General features: G+C 40.4%; 1 protein-coding gene across 2 annotated transcripts in view; it reads right to left on the bottom strand.

The window, feature by feature from the left end:
* The window catches only part of XPNPEP3 (X-prolyl aminopeptidase 3), a 271,495-nt gene that overhangs the window by 172,200 nt on the left and 75,164 nt on the right, over positions 1-24,131 (bottom strand). For both annotated transcript variants that reach the window (XM_075833524.1, XM_075833525.1), the window contains exon 3: positions 13,410-13,820. In XM_075833524.1, the coding sequence (XP_075689639.1) occupies positions 13,410-13,820 (411 nt within the window). The remainder of the gene's footprint in view (positions 1-13,409; positions 13,821-24,131) is intronic.

Here is a 24,131-nt window from a genome sequence, read left to right as displayed (position 1 = left end):
GAATTTTTTTTCGAAATCGGGGTGTCTGCACCCCCGTGGGTCTGGGTCCCCCGTAGGGTCTTTTTTGCTCGGGTTTTACCCATTTAAATGTGCAGTCTGTCCCTTTTTTTGCTCAGGCTTGTGGAGAGCTCCCTCAAGCACGTCTGCTCTCCAGGTCGTCCAGCCACGCCCCCTGCTGATGACCTTTTGATGTATTTGCAGAATGTAGAGGAATATATTGAGGGAATCTTGAGAATCCTACACCAATTTGGTAAAATTTCAGGGTATAAGGTAAACAAAACTAAGACTGAAGTATTAATGCTTAATAAAAATGGTAACTTAGAAAGGACTAAAAAACATAAATATGCAAATAGCTCAACATAAAATATAGTAGGGATGTCACGATACCAAAATTTGGACTTCGATACCGATACTGTGTGTAGTATTGAGATTTCAATACCAAAACAATACTTTTTCAACAGTAATAAAAAAAAAAGTTCTTCCATTTTCTGATGTGAGGCAAGACGTGTGATGAATTTTGAATGTGCCTTACATTAATAGTAATTAAACTCATCATGTTTCTCAGTCATAATGGGTTAATATGTAAGGTACATGATGGGGTTAATTACTATTAATGTGAGGCACATCGAGGTTAAATTAATCACATCTCGTGCCTCACAATAAGTGAAAGAAAGCAGTTTTTATTTTTATTTTTTTACAGCATACACGTCATAAATGACGCAAAAAAATTGTTGTGCAGGTTATTACGGCCGCGCCAATACCGAATATGTGTATTTTATGTACTGAGACTTATTTTAATGTTTATTGTAAAAAAGGTGTGTGTATTTTTTTAAATTTCATATTACTTTGTTTTTACTCTATTATTAAACTTTAATGTACTGGTATAGTATCTATATGGCAGTACATTAGCTTGTGTATGGATAGTACACAGGCAGTTGTTCGGATATAACCAAGTATGCCCTATAAACAGGAAATATGGTAAGACAGCCCTGGGGTCCTTCAATGGACCCTGGGCTGTCTGCCCATATATGGTATGTCCATCAATCGTGTCACAGGGATTCCTGTGATGCGTCTAGGCGCACCCCCTCCTTCACATTTTCCCCTGAATGCAGCAGTCAGCTTTGATTGCAGCATCTAGGGGAATAACGGCGGAGATGAGGTTTCTCTGATCTCCGCCATTATAGATCGGGACTGCGGCTGTGTGATACAGCCATTTCCCCGCTCCTGACATTAAGTGTGTGCGCGGTCAGCATGAGGTGATGCGGCCGGCGCTGCTCTAATGAGCGGCGGCGCAGGCACTGAAGATAGAACATGGGGGTGTTTTGCAGTGCGCCCGCCATGTTCTGTCTTCAGTGCCGCCGCTCATTAGTGCAGCGCCGGCTGCATCGCATCATCCGGACGGCGCGCACTTGTCAGGACTCAGGAGCAAGGCAATGGCTGTATTACACAGCTGCAGCCCCACTCTCATACATTCATGTGTTACAATACTTAGCTGTGCGGCCCACAGCTCAGTATCGAAATACATGAAATAACGGTATCGAACCGTTTGCTGATGCACCGTATCGAAGTTTCGATGCATCCCTAATATATAGGGATAAAACTCAATAGAGATCCCCATAAAATATATCTCACAAATTATGATCCAATTATTAGTCAAATTAAAAATGAACTAATCAGATGGAAGGATATTCCTTTGAGCATAAATGGTAGAATTCAGCTACTGAAAATGGTCAGCATTGCTAGTATCATGTATCCTATGCAAGTCCTGCCTTTGTAATCAAACATAGTTATATAATTCTCCTCGAGCACTTGATGTCGAGATTTATATGGAGGAATAGGAAAGCCCCGAGTTGCTGGAAGCAAAACATAGAGGAGGTACAGCCCTTTCCAATATAAGAAACGATAATTTATCATGCCTGATGAGATACATGGAGTGGAGAACTCAAAAGTTTTATTTTGTTAACCCAAATATTGAACGAATCATGATATATCCAACATCTTTGGAGGGATTAGTTTTAAGAGGGGGAAAAAAAAAGTATAGGAACAAAATAATTCAGAGAAAATGCTACTCTCTAGAGATACTTTGGTCATTTGGAAACTAATAAGAAAGAAATATGATTTGCCTATTTATTTTCATCATGACATTAATATAGGGGCCCACCCAGGTGTTAATCTTATTATTGATAAATCCCTTCAAAATATATGGATGGAAAAGGGCATAAAATCCCCAAAGGATATTATGAATAATACAGGCAAATTTCTGTCCTTCATGGAGATGCAGAATAAATTTAATTTACCCATAGCCCAGTACTTACAATATACAAGGGTTTGTAAAACCTTGGAAAAACATGCACAGCCTGAAGATAGAACCAAGGAAGGGACAGAGTTTAAGGATTTGATAACAATAGGGGGGAATAGTAAAAAAATCTCTAATTGGGGTTGGGCGATTAATCAAATTAATTTGCCACGATTCTGGATTTGACCAGAATCGTGAAATCGTTACAGGCCCCGTCCCCATAGCAGGAGAAAAAAAACATTATTAACCCCTTCCCGCTCCTTGACGTACTATTACGTCATGGCAGCTGTATCGTTCGCGCTCCATGCCGTAATAGTACGTCTCGGGAGTAACGGCCGTTTCGGCCGTCCTCCCGACACATACAGGAGCTGTGACGCTGCTGTCTTGTTCAGCAGCTGTCACAGCTCCTACAGCGGGGACCGATCGCTGTGTCCCCGCTGATTAACCCCTTAAAAGCCGCGTTCTATAGAGATCGCGGCTTTTTAGGGGTTAAGCTGCCATCGCCGGCCTGCTACGCGATAGCGGCCGGCGATGGTGACTATGGCAACCGGACACCAAACAATGGCGTCCGGCTATGCCATAGACGGAAGCCTAGTGCGTCCTGACAACGTCAGGACCCACTATGCTTGCTGTCAGTGAGTAGCTGACAGTTCTAATACACTGCACTACGCATGTAGTGCAGTGTATTAGAATGCCCTCATGTCCCCTAGTGGGACAAAGTAATAAAGTTAAAAAAAAGTTAAAAAAAGATGTGTAAAAATAAGAAAATAAAAGATTTAAAACTATTAAAAGTAAAAATCCCCCTTTTTCCCTTATCAGTCATTTATTATTAATAAAAATATATAAACAAACAAATAAACTATACATAATTGGTATCGCCGCGTCCGTAACGGCCTGAACTACAAAATTATTTCATTATTTATCCCGCACGGTGAACGCCGGAAAATAAAATAATAATAAACCGAACCACAATCACAATTCTTTGGTCACTTCACCTCCCAAAAAATGGAATAAAAAGAGATCAAAAAGTCGCATGTACCTAAAAATGGTCCTGATCGAAACTACAGTTCGTTACGCAAAAAATAAGTCCTCGCACGGCTTTATTGATTGAAAAATAAAAACTTTATGGCTCTTAGAATAAGGTAACAAAAAAAGTAAATGATTGTTTACAAAACGTATTTTATTGTGCAAACGCCATAAGACATAAAAAAAACTATAAACATCTGGTATCGCCGTAATCGTATCGCCCCACAGAATAAAGTGAATATGTCATTTATAGCGCACGGTGAACGCTGTAAAAAAAAAAAAGAAAAAAAAAACAATCGTACAATTGCTGTTTTTTAGTCACCACGCCACCTAAAAATAGAATAAAAACTGATCAAAAAGCCGCATGCACCCGAAGAAAACTGCAATGGATTCCTCAAGGGGTCTAGTTTCCAAATTGGGGTCACTTTTGGGGGGTTCCCAATGTTTTGGCACCACAAGACCTCTTCAAACCGGACATGGTGCCTAATAAAAAAGAGGCTTCAAAATCCACTAGGTGCTCCTTTGCTTCGGAGGCCGGCGCTTCAGTCCATTACTGCACTAGGGCCACATGTGGGATATTTCTCAAAACTGCAGAATCTGGGCAATACGTATTAAGTTGTGTTTCACTGATAAATCCTTTTGTGTTATAAAAAAAATGGTATAAAGAGGATTTTCTGACAAAAAAAATATGTAAATTTCACCTCTACTTTGCTCTAAATTTTTGTGAAACACCTAAAGAGTTCATAAACTTTCTAAATGCTGTTGTGAATACTTTGAGGGGTCTAGTTTCTAAAATGGGGTATTTGATAGGGGTTTCTAATATATGGGCCCCTCAAAGCAACTTCAGAACTGAACTGGAACCTAAAAAAATAAATAAATGAGGCAATACTTCGCTTCTTACATTATACTGATAATGAGCCGTGCCCACCCCGAGATGACCCCAGTTTTGAACGTTTGTATAAACGGAGACCCCTATTAGACCGTTCCAGTGCCCGGTTTTCCCAAGCATACACCCCCGAGAAGTGTATTTCTATTGATGAGTCCCTGGTACATTTTAAAGGGAGGGTTCAATTCCGCCAGTACCTGCCGGGTAAGAGGGCAAGGTATGGCGTGAAGATGTATAAGCTGTGAGAGTGCATCAGGGTATACCTACAGGTTTAGGATATATGAAGGAAAGGCCACCCCCAAACCAGACTGCATCCTGGACTACAATAGGTACATGTGAGGGATGGACTTGTAAGATCAAGCCCTGAAGCCCTACAGCGCCATGCGGTGTGGTATAAGAAGCTGGCCGGGCACATCATACAGATGGCATTGTACAGTGCGTACATGCTACGTCGATGTGCAGGCCAGACGGGAACTTTCCTGGAATTTCAAGAGGTGATTATCAAGAACCTAATCTTTAGGGACCAAGAAGGGGGGGGGGCACCCAGTACTTCTGGAAGCGAGCCCACACGCATCGTACCAGGGCAACACTTTCCAGGAGAAGTTCCCCAAACTGGCAAGAAGGGAAAAAGTCAAAAGAGGTGCAAAGTCTGGTATAAGAGGGCGATAATGGATGACACAATATATCAATGTGACACGTGTCCCGAATAACCAGAGCTCTGTATGAAAGTGTTTTAAAATTTATCATACATCCCTTGGTTTATAATTTACCCCAATTTTACTTACCCTGATGCACTCCACACAGCTTATCCCCCCTCGTCTTTCCCCTCTGGGCCCTGCTGTGTGTCCAGGCAGCTGATAACAGCCACATGTAGGGTATTGCCATACCCGGGAGAACCCACATTACAGTTTATGGGGTGTAGGTCTCCGGTCAAAATGCTCACTACACCTCTAGATGAATGCCTTAAGGGTGTAGTTTTTAAAACGGGGTCACTTCTTGCGGGTTTCAACTGTACTGGTACCTCAGGGGCTTCTGCATACATGACTTCGCACTAGAAAATCCCCAGTAGGCCAAATGGTGGTCCTTTCCTTCTGAGCCCTCCCATGGGCCCAAACGGCAGTTTATCACAACAAATGGGGTATTGCGGCACTCAGAACAAATTGCGCAACAGAATGGGGTATTTTGTTTCTTGTGAAAATAAGAAATTTTCAGCCAAAACTACATATTATTTGAAAAAAATAATTTTGTTTTCATTCCCAGCCCAATTCAAATAAGTTATGTGAAAAAACTGTGGGGTCAAAATGGTCACAACACCCATAAATGAATTCCTTGAGGGGTGTAGTTTCCAAAATGGGGTGGGTTTCTATTGCTTTGATACCTCTGGGGCTCTGCAAATGCGACATGGCACCCGAAAACCAATCCAGCAAAATCTGTACTCCAAAGAACACACAGCGCTCCTTTCCTTCTGAGCCCTCCCATGGGCCCAAACGGCAGTTTATCACCACAAATGGGGTATTGCCGCACTCAGGACAAATTGGGCAACAAAATGGAGTATTTTATTTCTTGTCAAAATAAGAATTTTTGAGCTAAAATGACATATTATTGGAAAAAATATATTTTTTTTTAATTCCCAGCCCAATTCAAATAAGTTCTGTGAAGAAACTATGGAGTCTAAATGGTCATATTACCCATAAATGAATTCCTTGAGGGGTGTAGTTTCCAAAATGGGGTCACTTCTGGTGGGTTTCCATTGCTTTGATACCTCTGGGGCTCTGCAAATGCGACATGGCACCCAAAAACCAAACCAGCAAAATCTGTACTCCAAAGAACACACAGCGCTCCTTCCCTTCTGAGGCCTCCCATGGGCCCAAACGGCAGTTTATTGCCACAAATGGGGTATTGATGCACTCAGGAGAAATTGGGCAACAAAATTGAGTATTTTGTTCCCTGTGAAAATAAGAAATTTTGGTAAAAAATTACATCTTATTGGAAAAAATGTCATTTTTTTAATGTCACAGCCCAATTGAAATAGGTGCTGTGAAAAAACTGTGTGGTCAAAATGCTAACAACAACCATAAATGAATTCCTTGAGGGGTGTAGTTTCCAAAATGGGGTCACTTTTGGTGGGTTTCCATTGTTTTGATACCTCTGAGGCTCTGCAAATGCGACATGGCACCCGAAAACCAATCCAACAAAATCTGGACTCCAACAAACATATAGCGCTCCTTTCCTTCTGAGCCCTCCCATGAGCCCAAACGGCAGTTTATCACCACAAATGGGGTATTGCCACACTAAGGACAAATTGGGCAACAAAATGGGGTATTTTGTTCCCTGTGAAAATAAGAAATTTTGATCACAAATGACATTTTATTGGAAAAAATGAAATTTTTTTCATTTCAGAGCCCAATTCAAATACGTGCTGTGAAAAAACTGTGCGGTCAAAATGGTAACAACAACCCTAAATGAATTCCTTGAGGGGTGTAGTTTCCAAAATGGGGTCACTATTGGGGGATTCCTACTGTTTTGACACCTCAACACCTCTTCAAACCTGGCATGCTGCCTAAAATATATTCTAATAAAAAAGAGGACTCAAAATGCACTAGGTGCTTCTTTGCTTCTAGGGCTTGTGTTTTAGTCCACGAGCGCAGTAGGGCCACATGTGGGACATTTCTAAAAACTGCAGAATCTGGACAATACATATTTAGTAGTGTTTCTCTGGTAAAACCTTCTGTGTTACAGAAAAAAAAATGAATAAAATTGAAATTCAGGAAGAAAAATGAAATTTGAAAATTTCACCTCCACTTTGCTTTAATTCCTGTGAAATGCCTGAAGGGTTAAAAAACTTGCAAAATGCTGCTTTGAATACTTTGAGGGGTCTAGTTTTTAAAATGGGGTGTTTTATCAGGGTTTCTAATACATAGGCCCCACAAAGCCACTTCAGAACTGAACAGGTACCTTAAAAAAAAGGCTTTTGAAATTTTCTTAAAAATATGAGAAATTGCTGTTTATGTTCTAAGCCTTGTAACGTCCAAGAAAAATAAAAGAATGTTCAAAAAACGATGCCAATCTAAAGTAGACATATGGGAAATGTGAACTAGTAACTATTTTGGGTGGTATAACCGTCTGTTTTACAAGCAGATGCATTTAAATTCTGAAAAATGCAATTTTTTCAAAATTTTCTCTACATTTTGCAATTTTTCACCAATAAACACTGAATATATCGACCAAATTTTACCACGAACATGAAGCCCAATGTGTCACGAGAAAACAATCTCAGAATCGCTTGGGTAGCTTTAAGCATTCCGACGTTATTACCACATAAAGTGAAATATGTCAGATTTGAAAAATGGGCTCTGAGCCTTAAGGCCAAAACTAGGCTGCGTCCTTAAGGGGTTAACAAGCAGACACGCTGCACAGCGCATCTACAACAAGACAGCTCGTTTATGGGCGTCTGTTTGCTCCAGTCAGAAGGAGCTATGTATGGGGATGAGCGCTCCTTACTCCGATCGCTCATCCCCATACATTATTATCATGTCGGCAGATGTGCTGCCGACAACGATAATATTAAAGTCTTTTAAAACGATACGATCAGCTGATGAACGAGCGTTTGCGGATCATTGCCCTGTTTACACAGGGCAATTATCGGCAACGAGCGCTCTATGAACGATTGTCTGCCCGATAATTGCTCAGTGTAAAGGGCCTTAAGCGTGTATGTCTGGATCTTTCCAGGCGTACACGCTAACCATAGGAAAATATGTATGTGAAAGTGGCGTTATGTGTATTTTACCTCAGGTCTCACAGTTCTCCTGCTGCTCATATGCACCACACCATATATACTGTACATGGTTTACTATCAATGTACCATAAATACCCTATCTTGGTATTTATTTATTTTTCCAGTTTATTCAACAAAAATCTGAAAATCGAGATTCAAATCGAAAATAGTCCAGTGTTGAAAAAAAATCTAGATTATATTTTATGGCAAAATCACCCAGCCCTAGCTCTAATATATATGCAATACTGAACGAAGCAATATCTAAATCTAATATAGAAGATTCTATTTTGAGAAAATGGACCAGGAGTCTTGGAACAACAAAGATGAATATTATCTATAGAAGTATTATAAAGGGATATAAAAAAATAAGAACTGTAATTATATCTGAAATTTGGAGGGAACGAGCTTGGAAAACCATGCATCAGATTCCCTATGCTTTCAATATACCTCTACAGAAATACGTCCCGGACTTCTCATTACATTGTCCAAAATGTGATTTATTCACAGCCGATTATCATCATTGTATCTGGGAATGCCCACTTATAAGGAACTTCTGGCAAGATACCTGCAATCAGATTAATAAAATATGTTGGCTAAATCCGATGGGGAATCCATTCTCCATACTAATCGAACTCAGAATTGGAATATCGAAAATGTGCATTTTAATTATGTAAATGTACATTTAATGCTAATGGTAGTGTCAAAAATATTTGTAATATCTTTATATGTGTGAACCTAAAAGTGTAATAGACCGTTGTCACTGGAGCTCACAGATCTGCTGACACAAGAGCCTACAGGGGGGGATGGCTATTCTATTTCAAGTCGTTTAGTTTATGGCTTTGCATTTCAGCTGTTACAAAGGCAACGTGGGAAAACGTGATGACATTGTATTTCTTATGGCTAAAGATATATGTGGAGTTTTGGGATATTACCATATTTAGAATGCTCATGCTTTGCAAGTATGAGGTTACCACCTACTCTCATTTTCTTATAAATAAAGATGGATCACCCCCTGTGGGCCGAGACTGTTTGAACACTGAAGCTGCGTGTCATGGTCTCTCCGGCCGGCCTCTCTCAGATTCACCATTGAGAGAGCATTCCTTAATTTGGAACTCATAGACAAATGCAGATAATGTCCAACGTTAATGGACAATTTAAATTCTGCAGCGACAGTAGCGAAGAAGGCAATCATGAATCAATGGATATTAAAAGTTCCCCCAACATACTCCAATTTAAAAAAAAATTTAAGAAAACTAATGATGGAATATATTTCTGGAAAAAAAAAAAAAGAGAGATTCCTCAGGTGATGGAAAGAGTTGTTAAGAGAGGTTTTCCACTGAAGAAATGATTACTATTTTTATGTCTAGGTATTACAGAACAGTAATTATGTAAATCTGAAGGAGACCAGGGGGAGGGGGTGTTTTGATTGAATATATATGGAGAGTAGGAAGGCTGCAGAAGAAACCTTGTAATGTCATATAAAAGTGATTTTTGTGATATCTATGCTTGATTTGTTCGTAGGATCTATCTCCATGTACTTATGTTGAAAACTGAATATAATTTATAAAAAAAATATATTTATAATATGTGCCTCTCCAGTGGAACCAGCAGGGCACACCATAATGCGCACTGAAATGGCATATTTGTGGAAAAATTGCAGTTTTTTTAACTTTGCACCATCTGCGGTGCATTCATTTTTGGAAAACACCTGTGAGAAAAAAATGTGCTGATTAATGACTGGGGTGTAGTTTCTTAAATGCAGTCACTTTTTGAAGGTTTATTTTACTATTTGACCTCAGAGCATCTGAAATTGGGTATAATGATGTGTAAATCACCAAATTAGGCCTCAAATGCGCATGGTGCTTTTTCACTACTGATCCCTGTTGTATGTCCAGACAAAAGATTAGGGCCAAATGTAGGGTCTGTCTAAAATTGGGAAACACAGTATCATAATTAGAGAGCTGTCTTTTCAAAGTGGCACAAGCTGGGCACAATATATTGGGCACTGAAATTGCATATCTATGGAAAAATTGCCATTTTCCCTCTTTAACATCCATTGCGCACTAATTTCTGGAGAACACCTGTTTGGTCAACATGCTTAATACACCCCTTGGTGAATGCGATGAGGGGTGTCGTTTCCAAAAAAGGGGTAATTTCTGGAAGGTTTACACGGTCTTGGTCCCTCAGAAACTTTGGAAATGTAACATGGCGTCTGCAAATTATTCCAGCAAAATCTGCTGTGTGCCGTGTGATATAATCAGATTTGGAAAAATGCTAGATTTTAACATAAAGTATAATGTGTCGCGAATAAGTAAAAAGCCTTCTAAAGTTATCACATATAGCGACACGTTCAATTTGAAAAATCCGGCTCTGTCAGGAAGGTCATAACTGTCTGCGATGGGTTAAGAACGCTCTACACTTCTTCCTTGGTTAGACAGGTGACATGAAATGAAAATGCAGAGGGATAAAGTAAATTTAACATTTAATTTCATGACATTTCATTTTCCTGTGTGAATACAATGTAGAAGAAATTCCCTAATGTAGTCTACAGCCTACGGGAGACAAGAAGGGACCTATTGGCCTTACTGGTAACAGAGGTGGGGACCCCAAAGATGAATTTTTCAGTTTTAAGTGGACTTCTCCTTTAGTGTTGATGGAAGCTGTAATGTCTCGGTAGGTCAAATACAACTGGGGGGTGGTTAAAATTAATGTAACAGTATAAAAGTCAAAGTTCATGAAACATCGCAAGTATTTCTGGTTGTCCTTGCATGCATACTTTCAAGTATCATAAAGAGGGGCAACCGATGTGGCGTTTGTAGCAATTTTTGTTCCTTTTAAGCCAAATCTCTAACTCTGTCCATACACATCTGGTTTAGCCCACACAGTATCATGCTCCCATAGTGCCTCTCCACAGTATAATGCCCTCATAGAAATCCCCCATATAATGCCAAATAGCTGCCAACCACACAGTGTAATGCCCCCATGTACCCATTCAGTATAAACCAAAAACAGGTGCCCCCATACAGTATACTGCCCAGACAGATGCCCGAATACAGTAGAATGCCCACACAAATTCCCCCATACAGCATAATGCCCACAGATGCCCCTATACAGTATACCTATAGAGATGCCCCCATACAGTATAATGCCCCCTTAGTAGCCCCATAAAGCATAATGCCGCTATAGCTGCCCCATACAGTATAATGCATGGATAGCTGCCCCCATATATTATAATGAACCCACAGGTGCCCCATACAGTATAATGCCCCTACAGATGCCCCATACATACAGTATAATGCCCCAACATAGTATAATGCCTGAATAGCTGGCCCCATATAGTATAATGTCCCTACAGGTGCTCCATACAGTATAATGCCCCTACAGATGCCCCCATACAAACAGTATAATTCCCCCGATAGCTGCTCCCATACAGTATAGGATCTCCTTAGCTGCCAACATATAGTATAATGACACCTTAGCTGCCCCCATACAGCATAATGTATCCTTAGCTGCCCCTAGTGCCAGTGCCCATCTGTATATAGTGCCACAGTGCCTATGTAAATAGCGCGACCCCCTGCAGATAGTGCTACCCCCTTATATATAGCGCCAATGGGACTCCCTCTAGGAACCGAAGCCCCTGCCAGAGTAGCGACCATGCTGTGGCTGGGGTTTTCGCTCCAGGAGGAGCCCCTGACGTCACTGTCCATATATGGACAGAGACGTCAGGCGTTCCCTTTAGGAGAGAAACCCCGGTCAGAGGGTCGGCAACGCTCTGACAGGGGATTCTGCTCCAGGAGTAGCCCCTGAGGTCACTGTCCACCCCTCACATCATGTGACCACAGGCACACTGCCCAGGTATATAAACAAGGGATTAGTATTTTACAAAGGTGTGTACAGTATATCTACATAGAGCAGCATCTCATCATCAGGTCTGTCAGTATCTGTGTACAGAAACATCTCTGGTTTGTAACCCTATTGAGAACAGTGTGTATCACATGATTGATGTCAAGTTTAGTCGTGTTCAGTCAGTCCATGAATGCATTACTCAGGACTAATCTGTGGGCTATAATATTGTACTGTGAAGAAACAGGGTCCTGTTACACGGATATAAGAAAAAAGGTATGTGAACAGAAACTATATTGCATGTATATTAGATAGCTGTATGATTACCTATTCTAGAAAATAAATAATCCCTCTTAAAGAGGCTCTGTCACCAGATTTTGCAACCCCTATCTGCTATTGCAGCAGATAGGCGCTGCAATGTAGATTACAGTAACATTTTTATTTTTAAAAAACGAGCATTTTTGGCCAAGTTATGACCATTTTTATAGTTATGCAAATGAGGCTTGCAAAAGTCCAAGTGGGTGTGTTTAAAAGTAAAAGTCCAAGTGGGCGTGTATTATGTGCGTACATCGGGGCGTTTTTAATACTTTCACTAGCTGGGCGCTCTGAAGAGAAGTAACATCCTCTTCTCTTCAGAACACCCAGCTTCTGACAGTGCAGATCTGTGACGTCACTCACAGGTCCTGCATCGTGACAGCCACATCGGCACCAGAGGCTACAGTTGATTCTGCAGCAGCATCAGCGTTTGCAGGTAAGATCGACTAAGCTGGGCGTTCTGAAGAGAAGAGGATGTTACTTCTCTTCAGAGCGCCCAGCTAGTGAAAGTATTAAAAAACGCCCCGATGTACGCACATAATACACGCCCACTTGGACTTTTACTTTTAAACACACCCACTTGGACTTTTGCAAGCCTCATTTGCATAAATATAAAAATGGTCATAACTTGGCCAAAAATGCTCGTTTTTTAAAAATAAAAACGTTACTGTAATCTACATTGCAGCGCCTATCTGCTGCAATAGCAGATAGGGGCTGCAAAATCTGGTGATAGAGCCTCTTTAATGTTTATGATTCCTGAATAAGATTGATCATAAAAGTGTTAGATGAAGGTCCAACAAGGTGCACCAAATTCCCATTATTGTACAGAGCAGGATGAGAATGCACCACTGTACAAGAGAATGGGATAGAGGTGCAATACTTTGCAAGGCCGCTAGAAATGTAATGGCGCCTGCAAGTATAAACGGAGAGAAGAACCATGTAAACAATGAAGAGCGCCGCAGCCCATTCAAACAGCTGATGACAACAGTCGGAACACCTCAATCTAATATTGATGGCTTATCCTAATGCTAGGCCATCAATTTTAATAACCCGGATAATCCCTTTAAGGGGAACGATTTAACAGAAGAGGATCGGACCTCCACCTAACTTACTATTCCGATAGAAGAAAACGATCCTGTGGACCAACAGTTTACCACAGGATTCTGCTTATTAAAATGTTTGGCCCGCAAAAACATTAATCACCGATCCACGGGATAAACGGTGTTTATGTTCCTTTAATAATATCTTAAATTTAGTAACCCACATACCAAATAGCCTGGGTAGTACATCTTTGAACTCTTCTAATGGATATGCTTGGTCTACGCCAGTCAGTGCAACAGCTCCATCAGGGCCAGAGCGGGGTCCATCCCATAATTCCCGTCCAGAGTCTCTGCGTGGCAGAAAGAGCGTGGCTGTGTGAGATGGCATAGAATGCCCTGGTCTGCTTTGTAAAATAAGGATGCTATCTGGCTCTAAGAACCCACACAAGTAGAGAAAGTCATTGTTCTGGTGAAAAGGAAATGGAATGTCATTTGACATGTACATTATAGCACTGGATAAGAAAACTGCAGCATGATCTGTTTCAAGTCCCAGAGCTTGAGATTCTTTCTGGATATTAGACATCAGCTTGTGACGACGAAGGGCGTACTCTGTCTGTGTCAATCCTGGGGTGACCTCCCCTGCAAAAAAAAATACACAATTTACTTGAGACAATTGTGGTAGTTGTATGGCCATTATTGTGAATTTGTTTTTACATTTTATTTGATGAAGAGTGTGAACAAGGCCTCAACGTATGATAGTCTTTTTCTCCCATTCATTTAACCCCTTGCCACTGCAGCCAGTTTTTACCTTCCTGATAGAGCCTCATTTATTAAAATCTGACATGTCTCCCTTTCTGTGATTATAACTTTGTGGTTGTTTTACTTATTCAAGCGATTCTGAAAGTCTTCTTATGACACATTGTACTTTAGGTTAGTGGTAAAATTTGGTAGATACATCCAGTGTTTATTTGTGAAAATGTAGAGAATATTTGGAAAAATTAGCATTTATCTAAATTTAAATAGATCTGCTAATAAGAGGTTATTTACATGAATGGCATAAATCGGCTGTGTGACAGATGTTTTTTTAACGGCCGTTACAAGGCTGCATTAAAATCAATGTACTTCTATGGGACTATTCACACTGCTGTTTTTTAACAGACAGTGTGAACGGCTCGTGAAAAATAGGATGTAATATTTTTGCCCGTTTTCACGGATCCCTCAATAGACTAAAATCTATGAGGTATCCGTGAAAACGAGTCCCGCACAAATGAAAATCGGCTGTTAAAAACTGCCGTTTTTACAGCCAATTTGACACCCATTTATGTGGATAAGCCCTTAGACAGATCGTTCTACCACAAAAAATAGTTACTAGTTAACATTTACCATAGGTCTACTTTATGTTGGCATAACTTTTGGAACGTCCTTTTATTTTTCTAGGACGTTCCAAAGCTTATAACTTTAGCAGCAATTTCTCACATTTTCAAGAAAATAGTGAAAACCAAATTTTTTTAAGGCAGGAGTTCAGTTCTTAGGTGGCTTTCAGAGGTCTATTACACTATTGTTTCTGTTAATAAAACTGAAACTTTACAGAACGGAAACCAACTGCAATGAAAGCATTATCATTGATATCAATGGTAATGCAAATGGAAGCTATAGCTTAATTTCGACAAGGAATAAAGGAGAAAAGCAATTGTAAAGCAACTTCTCTCGAGTACGGTAACACCCCACATGTGGTCATAAACTGCTGTTTAGGTATACGGTAGGGCTCAGAAGGGAAGGAGCGCCATTTGGCTTTTAGAGCGCAGATTTTGCTGGATTGGTTTCTGGGTGCCATGTCACATTTGCAGAGCCCCTGAGGTACCAGTATAGTGGAAACCCCTAAAACGTGACACCAAGTGCAAAACTAAGCCTTTGAGGAATTCATCCAGGGGTATAGTGAGCATTTTGACCCAACAGTTTCTTTTGTACTTGATTGGGCAGTGAAAATGAAACATTATTTTTTCCAACAAGATGTAATTTTAGCTCAAAATGTTTAATTTTCATAAGAAATAAAAGGTGAAAAAGCACCCCAACATTTGTATAGCAATGTCTCCATACTAAGGTAATACCCCATATGTGGTTATAAACTGCTGTTTGGGCAAAAGGCATTGCTCAGAAGGGAAGGAATGCCATTTGGCTTTTGGAATGCAGATTTTGCTAGATTGGTTAATGGGCGCCATGTCGCATTTGTAGAGCCCCTGAGGTACCAGTCTAGTGGAAACCCTTGAGAAGTGACTCCATTTGGGAAACTCCCCCTTTGAGGAACTCATCTAGGGGTGTAGTGAGAATTTTGATCCCAAAAGGGTCTTTTGCTGAATTGATTAGAAATGGGCAATGAAAAAAATTTTTTTTCCCCGAATAAGATGTAGATTTAGCTCCAATTTTTTTTTATTTTCACAAGGAATTAAGGAGAAAACGGACCAGAAGGGAGGGAGTGCCGTTTTAATTTTGTAGCGTATATTTCGCAGGAAAAACATGTCACATTTACAAAACCCATGATGCACCAAAACAAACGTGACCCCATTTTAGAAACTACACCCCTCAAGGCATTTATTTATCGGTGCAGTGAGCAAATTAACCCCACAGGTGTAAATTAGTTTACAGTGGAGTTACAGAATGAAACATTTTACAATATATATGCCATCAGTACCCAATCTGTTGTGCCCAGAAGAAAAAAAAAGTTCTCTAATTATTATACGTTTCCTGGTTTTATAAACACCCTACGTGTGGCCCTAATCTTTTGCCTGGACATACGTCAGGGCTCAGGAATGAGCACCATGTGCACTTGACTAATTTAACGCTTTACACACCATTGGTTCACAATGGTTCTCTTTTGTTAAATAATTAGAAAAACCCCTGCGAAATGATACATTTTGGAAACTATACCCCTAAAAGCATTTATCAGAGAGTGTAGTGAGCCTTTAGAACCCACAGGTGTTTTTCAGAAATGAATATGCAGCGGATGATGCAAAGTAAATATTGCAATTTTTCCACTGATATGCCGTTTCAATGCACAATATGCTGTGCAATGTTTTAGAGTTGTCAGTTTTACATGGTCAGCAAGCTTATTAGGCCTGGCCACCGCCAGAGGCCTAATAGGCTTTTCGCACTTGGCAGGCAAGGAGGCCATTGTTAGGCCTCTGGCTGCCATAGCAACCATTGGCACCCCCGCCGATCAGCTACAAACCACTTAGATGCCACTGTCGCTATTGACTGCGGTATCTAAGGGTGTTAAATCGGCTGGATCAGAGGCTTTCTCCGGTCGTGGCCGTTACAGCAGGGTGTCATCTTTAATAGATAGCGGACACAAGGCAGTAATGGCGCGGGCTCAGCTTCTGTGGCCACGCCATCAACGCAAAGGAACTATACTGCGTTTTCCGGGAGCCATTTCAACAGCGCCGTATATAAACGTCAGATGGTCTGCTCATTCTCGTTGTCTGAGCGTTTTCCCATGAGGACTTTATTTTTAAAATGGCCAAACTGCTGCCCTGCGCTACTCCTAAATTTAGGTCCTATTCACAATGTGTTTGCTCCCGTTTGGCTCCACAAGTGTACCCCAAACGTGTCCATAGGGACCAATTGACCAGACATATTTCAAAAGTGTGTCCTTTGGCATATACGTCAGGTCAGTATGGCATACTTTTGTTTTAAACTGTTCTGAATAGCATAGTGGACTACGTATTCTGCATGCTATATGCTTTAATGATGGGAGGCATACGACAGAGGTATATATTCAGAATATTTCACGATGTATACTGCAAACGTAGTGTGAATGGAGCCTTACCAATATGGTGAGGCAGGGGATAGACCTAGATTTTTATTTTTCTTGTAGTAAGCGATCAATAAAAATGCAAAAGAGTTACACACCGTGTATTTATTACACTACAATAAAATCGTAGTGATATCGCTGTGATAAATTGCTGACCATAGGAATGCACTGAGTATCTTAAAAAAATCGCTACAGAAAAGTTTGTAGCTCTGAAATAACAGCATGTAGTAATGAACAAAAAAACAAAAAAAAAGGTTGAAAATCGCTTGAATGGAGCCTTTTAAGCTACTCAATCCATTCCCATGGAGAACGATTTATCAGTGATTTTATGTAGTGAGATAAATACTCTGTGTGTAGCCCTAGCCTCCTGCATTCCTATGGACAGGGATGTATTGCTCACTACAAAAAATAAGTCTAGGACTAGCACCAGCCTAAGCGTTTCTTTTAATTGAAAGGAAGCTTAAAGAGGCTCTGTCACCACATTATAAGTGCCCTATCTCCTATATAAGAAGATCCGCGCTATAATGTAGGTGACAGTTTTTCTAAATAAAAAGCATTATTATCTATTTTTACCACTTTAGCATAAAGCTAAAAATCGCTCATAATGAGTTTCTTAATGCCCAACAGGGCGTGTTTTACTTTAGAACAAGTGGGCGTTGTACAGAGGAGTGTATGACGCTGACCAATCAGCGTCATGCACTTCTATTTACACTGCACTAGCGATATAGTTATGTCGTTATGTGCAGCTACATACACAAACACTAACATTACTGTAGTGTCCTGATAATGAATATACATCACTACCAGCCTGGACGTGATGGTTATTCAGAATCCTGACACTTCTGAATCTTTTCTGTGAGATTCCAGCAAGGCAAGCGTAATCTCGTTTGAAATGACAAGTTACATCATAATCTCGCGAGATTACGCTTACCTTGCTGGAATCTCACAGAAAAGATTCAGAAGTGTCAGGATTCTGAATAACCATTACGTCCAGGCTGGTAGTGATGTATATTCATTATCAGGACACAACAGTAATGTTAGTGTTTGTGTATGTAGCTGCACATAACGATATAACTATATCGCTAGTGCAGTGTAAATGAATGGAGAGAAGTGCATGACGCTGATTGGTCAGCGTCATACACTCCTCTGTACAACGCCCACTTGGTCCAACGTAAAAACACGCCCACTTGGGCATTAAGAAACTCATTAGCATAAAGCGAAAAATCGCTCATAAAGTGGTTTAAAATAGATCGTTTTTCGAAATATAAAGCATTACTGTCACCTACATTACAGCGCCGATCTCCTTATATAGGAGATAGGGCACTTATAATGTGGTGACAGAGTCTCTTTAACCTCTTCACACTTTGGCCACTTTTGACCTTCCTGACAGGGCCTCATTTTTCAAATCGGACATGTTTCACTTTATGTGGTAATAACTTCGGAATGCTTTTACCTATCCAAGCAAATCTGAGACTGTTTTCTCGTGACACATTGGACTTTATGTTACTGGCAAAATTTGCTCTATACATTTAATATTTAATTGTGAAAAACACCAAAATCTAGTGAAAATTGCAAAAATTTGCATCTTTCTAAATTTCAATGTATTTGCTTGTAAGTTAGGCAGTTATACCACACAAAAATTGTTGCTAATTAACATCCCCCATATGTCTACTAAACATTGGCATTGTTTTTTGAACATCCTTTTATTTTTCTAGGACATTACAAGACTTAGAACTTTAGCAGCAATTTGTCACATTTTCAAGAAAATTTAAAAAGGCTATTTTTTCAGGGACCAGTTCAGTTGTGAAGTGGCCTTTAGGGCCTTATACATTAGAAACAACCAATAAGTCACCCCATTTTAAAAACTGCACCCCTCAAAGTATCCAAAACCGCATTAAGAAAGTTTCTTAACCCTTTAGACGTTTCACAGGAATTAAAGCAAAATGTACAAATTTCCTTTTTTTTTTTTTTAAGAAATTCATATTTAATCCACTTTTTTTTGTAACACAGAAAGTTTTATCAGAGAAACGCAAATCAATATTTATTGCCCATGTTCTGCAGTATCAGTAAATCTCCCACATGTGGCCTTAGTGCGCTACTGGACTGAAGCACAGGAAACAGAAGCAAAGGAGTACCTAGTGGATTTTGGGCCTCCTTTTTTATTAGAATATATTTTAGTCACCATGTCAGGTTTGAAGGGCTCTTGCGGTGCCATAACAGTGGAAATCTCCCAAAAGTGACCCCATTTGGTAGACTACACCCCACAAGGAAATGATCTCTGGGTATAGTGAGCATTTTGACCCTACAGGTTTATTGCAGAAATTATTGGAAAAAGGCCGTAAAAATTAAAATCTACATTCTTTAAAAGAAAATGTAGGTTTAGCTAATTTTTTCTCATTTCCACAAGGACTAAAGGAGAAAAAGCACCAGAACATTCATAAAGCAATTTCTCCTGAGTAAAACAATACCCCATATGTGGTCATAAACTGATGTTTGGACACACAGGAGGGCTTAGAAGGGAAAGAGAGCCATTTGGCTTTTGGAGCTAAAATTTAGCAGGAATGGTTTGCGGAGGCCATGTCGCATTTGCAAAGCCCCTGAGGGGACAAAACAGTGGAAACCTCGCAAAAGTGGCCCCATTTTGGAAACTACACCCATTGAGGAAATTATCTAGGGGTATAGTGAGCATTTTGACACATCAGATGTTTCATAGATTTTATTAGAATTGAGCAGTGAAAATAAAACCAATCCTTTTTCTTCAAGACGATGTAGATTTAGCTAAAAATGTTTATTTTTCTCAACAAATAAAGGAAAAAAAGAACCCCAACATTTGTAAAGCAACTTCTCTGGGGTATGGAAATACACCATATGTGGTCATAAACTGCTGTATGGGCACACGGCAAGGATCGAAAAAGAAGGATCACCATTTGGCTTTTGGAGTACAGATTTTGCTGGATTGTTTTCTTGACACCATGTCGCTTTTGCAAAGCCCCTAAAGTACCAGTACAGTGGAAACTACCCAAAAGTGACCCCACTTGGGATACTACACCCCTTGAGAAATTAATCTAGGGGTGTAGTGAGCAAATTGACCCCACGGGCGTTTCATGGATTTTATTTTAATTGGTCAGTGAAAATAAAAATATATATTCTTTTCCAATAGGACATAGCCTTAGCGCAAAATTTTTCATTTTCTCAAAAAATACAGGAGAAGAACAACCCCAATTTCTCCAGAGTACGGCAATACCCCACATGTGGTCATAAACTGCTTTTTGGGCACACGGCAGGGCTCAGAGGGGAAGGAGCGCCATTTCGATTTGGAGTGCAGATTTTGCTGGATTTGTTTCTGGTCGCTACGCAGCATTTGCAAAGCCCCTGTGGGACCAAAACAGTGGAAACCCCCAGAAGTGACGCCATTTTGGAAACTACACCCCTCAAGGTATTCACCTAGGGGTGTAGTGAACATGTGTTTTGCAGAAATTAGTGTGCACTCGATGTTGCAGAGTGAAAATGGGATTTTTTTCCATAGATATGCCAATATGTGGTGCCCTGCTTGTGTCGCCATAACAGAACAGCTTTCTAATTATTATGCGGTGCTTCCCGGATTTAAAATCGCCCTACATGGGGCACTAATCTTTTGCCTGGACATTCGACAGGGATCAGAAGTGAGAGAGAGTACCATGCGAAAAGGAGTCCTAATTTGGCGATTTGCAAAGTATTGGTTCACAATTGTAGAGGCTCGGATATGAAATAATAAAAGAAACCCCTGAGAAGTGACCCCATCTTGGAAACTATACCCCTCAAGGCATTTATTAAGGGGTGTAGTGAGCATTTTAATCCCACAGGTCTTTTTCATAAATTATTGCACAAAGTAAAAATTTAAAATTTTTCCCCAGGTATGCCATTTCAGTGGCAAATATGTCATGCCCAGCTTATGCCACTGGAGAGACATACCCCAAAAATTGTTAAAAGGGTTCTCCCGGGTATGGCGATGCCATATATGTGGAAGTAAACTGCTGTTTGAGCACACTGTAGGGCTCAGAAGGGAGAGAGCGCCATTTGGCTTTTGAAGCGTAGATTTTGCTTGGTAGTAGTTTTGTTTGGAGTTTTACTGGTGTTTCAGTTTATAATGTGGGGGCATATGTAAGCTGGGCAGAGTACATCAGGGGCATAGTCAGGTGCTATAATAAAGGGGTAAAAAAAAAATAAAAAAAAATAATCCATAGATGTGTGTTACGCTGTGAAGCAATCATTTCTGCACAGGCCAGTGTCGCACTGATAAATGATGTCGTTTCTTATCCCCTTGTCCCCACACTGCACCGTTGCAGTTTGGGGAATTTTGCTGGGAAGTGTTGTCCTCGTATAATACGGGCGCCCTCGCTTCCAGCAGATATGTTTGGGCCCTCCCCTTCCTGGTTCCGTAATTTTAGGCCCTCAATAAATTGCCTCTTGAAACAAAAGAAATGTTCACCTAGGGCCTGCACTACTGAATTTTTCTTTCCTGACTTATTGGAGCCATAACTAATTTTATTTTATCATAGACGTAGTGGTTTGAGGGCTGTTTTTTTGCGGGACGAGCTGTAGTTATTATTGGTACCATTTTGGGGTACATGCGACTTTTTGATCACTTTTGATCCTAGTTTTTGGGAGGCAAGGTGACCAAAAAACAGCAATTCTGGCAAAATGTTTTGTTTTGTGTTATAAATTACATGTTAACTTTATTCTGCGGGTCAATACAAAACCGGCGATACCAAATTTATAGCACTTTTTTATGTTTTACTGTAAAAAGAATGTAGTTTTTCTGTCGCCATGTTGTGAGAACTATAACTTTTTCATTTTTTCGTCGACGAAGCTGTAGGAGGGCTTGTTTTCATAGGTACCATTTTTGGATACATACAACTTTTGATCACTTTTTATTTAAGTTTTTTTTAGGGCAAAGTGACCAAAAAACAGAAATTCTGGCATTGTTTTTACGCCGGTCACCGCGTGGAATAAATAAAATGTTTATAGGTTAGGTTGTTACGGTCGCAGCGATACCAAATATGTATGGTTGATTTATTTTTTCCCAATATTAAAGGATTTGATCAGGGAATAAGGGCGATTGTTTTATTTTATTACTTGAAACTTTTATTATATATTTTTTTTCACTTTTCTTTAGTCCCACTAAGGGACTTGAAGATCCAACTGTATACTTTTTTTCTAATACATTGCATCACGCTCCACTATGGGAGGGATAGAAAGGGTGCTGGGGGCACAAGACACTAAAGGGATTATCTCGGTGCTATATAGTATGTTACTCGCCAAATTCCTAGGAGACCCACTGGTGGAGACTAGACGTAAATGGGAAGAGGATGTAGGGGCTATAGCGGATGAAGAATGGGAAGAAATACTCACATCGCCCAAAATAGTCTCTATTAGTGTAGCGCACAGGAGGTCACAACTCTTTCTATTGCATAGGGTATATAGGACACCTAAGGTGCTGTGGCAAATGCGAATTAGAACAACAAAGGAGTGCCCCAGGTGTATGTTTGATGGGGCGGACATAAAACATATGTTTTGGAGCTGTCCGATGCTAGATGTATATTGGAAAGCAGTTAAAGGAATGGTATCTAGGGTATATGGTAGAGATTTTCCACTGGAACCTAAGATCTTTATATTGGGATGTATGGGGGAGGAAGGAGGAGATGGAGTGGAATTACTGGCTATTAAAAAGGTTCTGTATCACGCTAGGAAATTAATTGCAAAATATTGGCTGCAGGCGGATCCCCCGGAGGTGGCTGAGTTAGTTGGATATGTTAACCACACGGTATCACTGGAACACCGAATATATCTGAAAAGTGGGGCAATTCATAAGTATGATAAGCAATGGAGTAAATGGGTTAACAATTATAGTAATGTGACACATTAGATGAGATTTGAAGGTGGGCTGACGCATCTATTTGAACAAGATATGACGGGATCACTGGTTGGAATACAGAACAGATGGAAAGGGTGGAGGGGACTGGCGACTCAGGAGACAGAGGAGGTACTGTGAGGGGGGGGGGGAGTTCGGTTGATAGGGGTAGGGATGGGGATGCATGTGAAGATGCAATTAAAGATGATGAGAATACAGGGTGTAATGTAATTGCAGGAATTTTGTATCAAGAACAAGATGTTATACGGTTACTTTGTTTTTTCTTCTGTTGGTGGATTTCTCTGTACTTTACCAGAAATGCAAAAAATGTATAATACATGTTGTATTCTCAATAAAAACTTGTCTGATTTAAAAAAAAATACATTGCATCACCTATGTAGTGCAATATGAGAGAATGAAAAAATTTTTTACTAAAAGTTTCGCTCACCTCATAACCACCACGCTATGGTTGCGTTTTCCAATGCGTTTTTCATGATGCTTGACTGATGCAAAAGGATATGTAGTTAATCCAAACGCTGTGGGTGCTTGTAGATGTTCCTAGACTAATCCTGTGTCGACTGCAGGCAATTGAAGCAAAAAATTATGTGTAGAAAAGGCAGATCCAGCACTCAAATAAAATTGGAATTTTAATATTCGAGTCATGTTAAAACCAAGGATAAAACAAAAATCCCGGGACCACGCTTACGCGTTTCAGACCGCTAGGGTCCTTAATCATTATGATTAAGGACCCTAGCGGTCTGAAATGCGTAAGCGTGGTCCCGGGATTTTTGTTTTATCCTTGGTTTTAACATGACTTAAATAAAATTGGAATTTTAATATTCGAGTGCTGGAACTGCCTTTTCTACACACCATGTTATGTAGTGCAATGTATTAGATGTCAGTCACTCACTGACAGCAAGCCTATTAGGCTTCGCCTCTGGGCAGGGCATAATCGGCTTCCGTAATGACAGATCAGGAAGCCATTGTTAGGTCTCCTGTTGCCATAGTATCAGTCGGCAGCCCTGCGATTGCAGGGCAGAGCTGCCGATTCGCTGACAAGCACAAAGATGCAGGGATCCGACAGCCGACATCCACCGCTGATGACACCGCCTCAGCTCCTGAGTCGGCACCATCTTGCCGACGGCTACGTAAGGCTTTTGGGCCCCGCGTCTGGGCGGTGGTTGGAAGTTTTCCATACTAGGCAGACCGGGAGAACACTATTAGGCCCCCGGTTGCCATTGCAGCCACCGAC

Source organism: Rhinoderma darwinii, chromosome 7, assembly GCF_050947455.1.
Source record: "Rhinoderma darwinii isolate aRhiDar2 chromosome 7, aRhiDar2.hap1, whole genome shotgun sequence".
NCBI lineage: Eukaryota > Metazoa > Chordata > Amphibia > Anura > Rhinodermatidae > Rhinoderma > Rhinoderma darwinii.
Note: the sequence above shows the minus strand (reverse complement) of the source record. Positions and strands in the feature narration are given on the sequence as shown.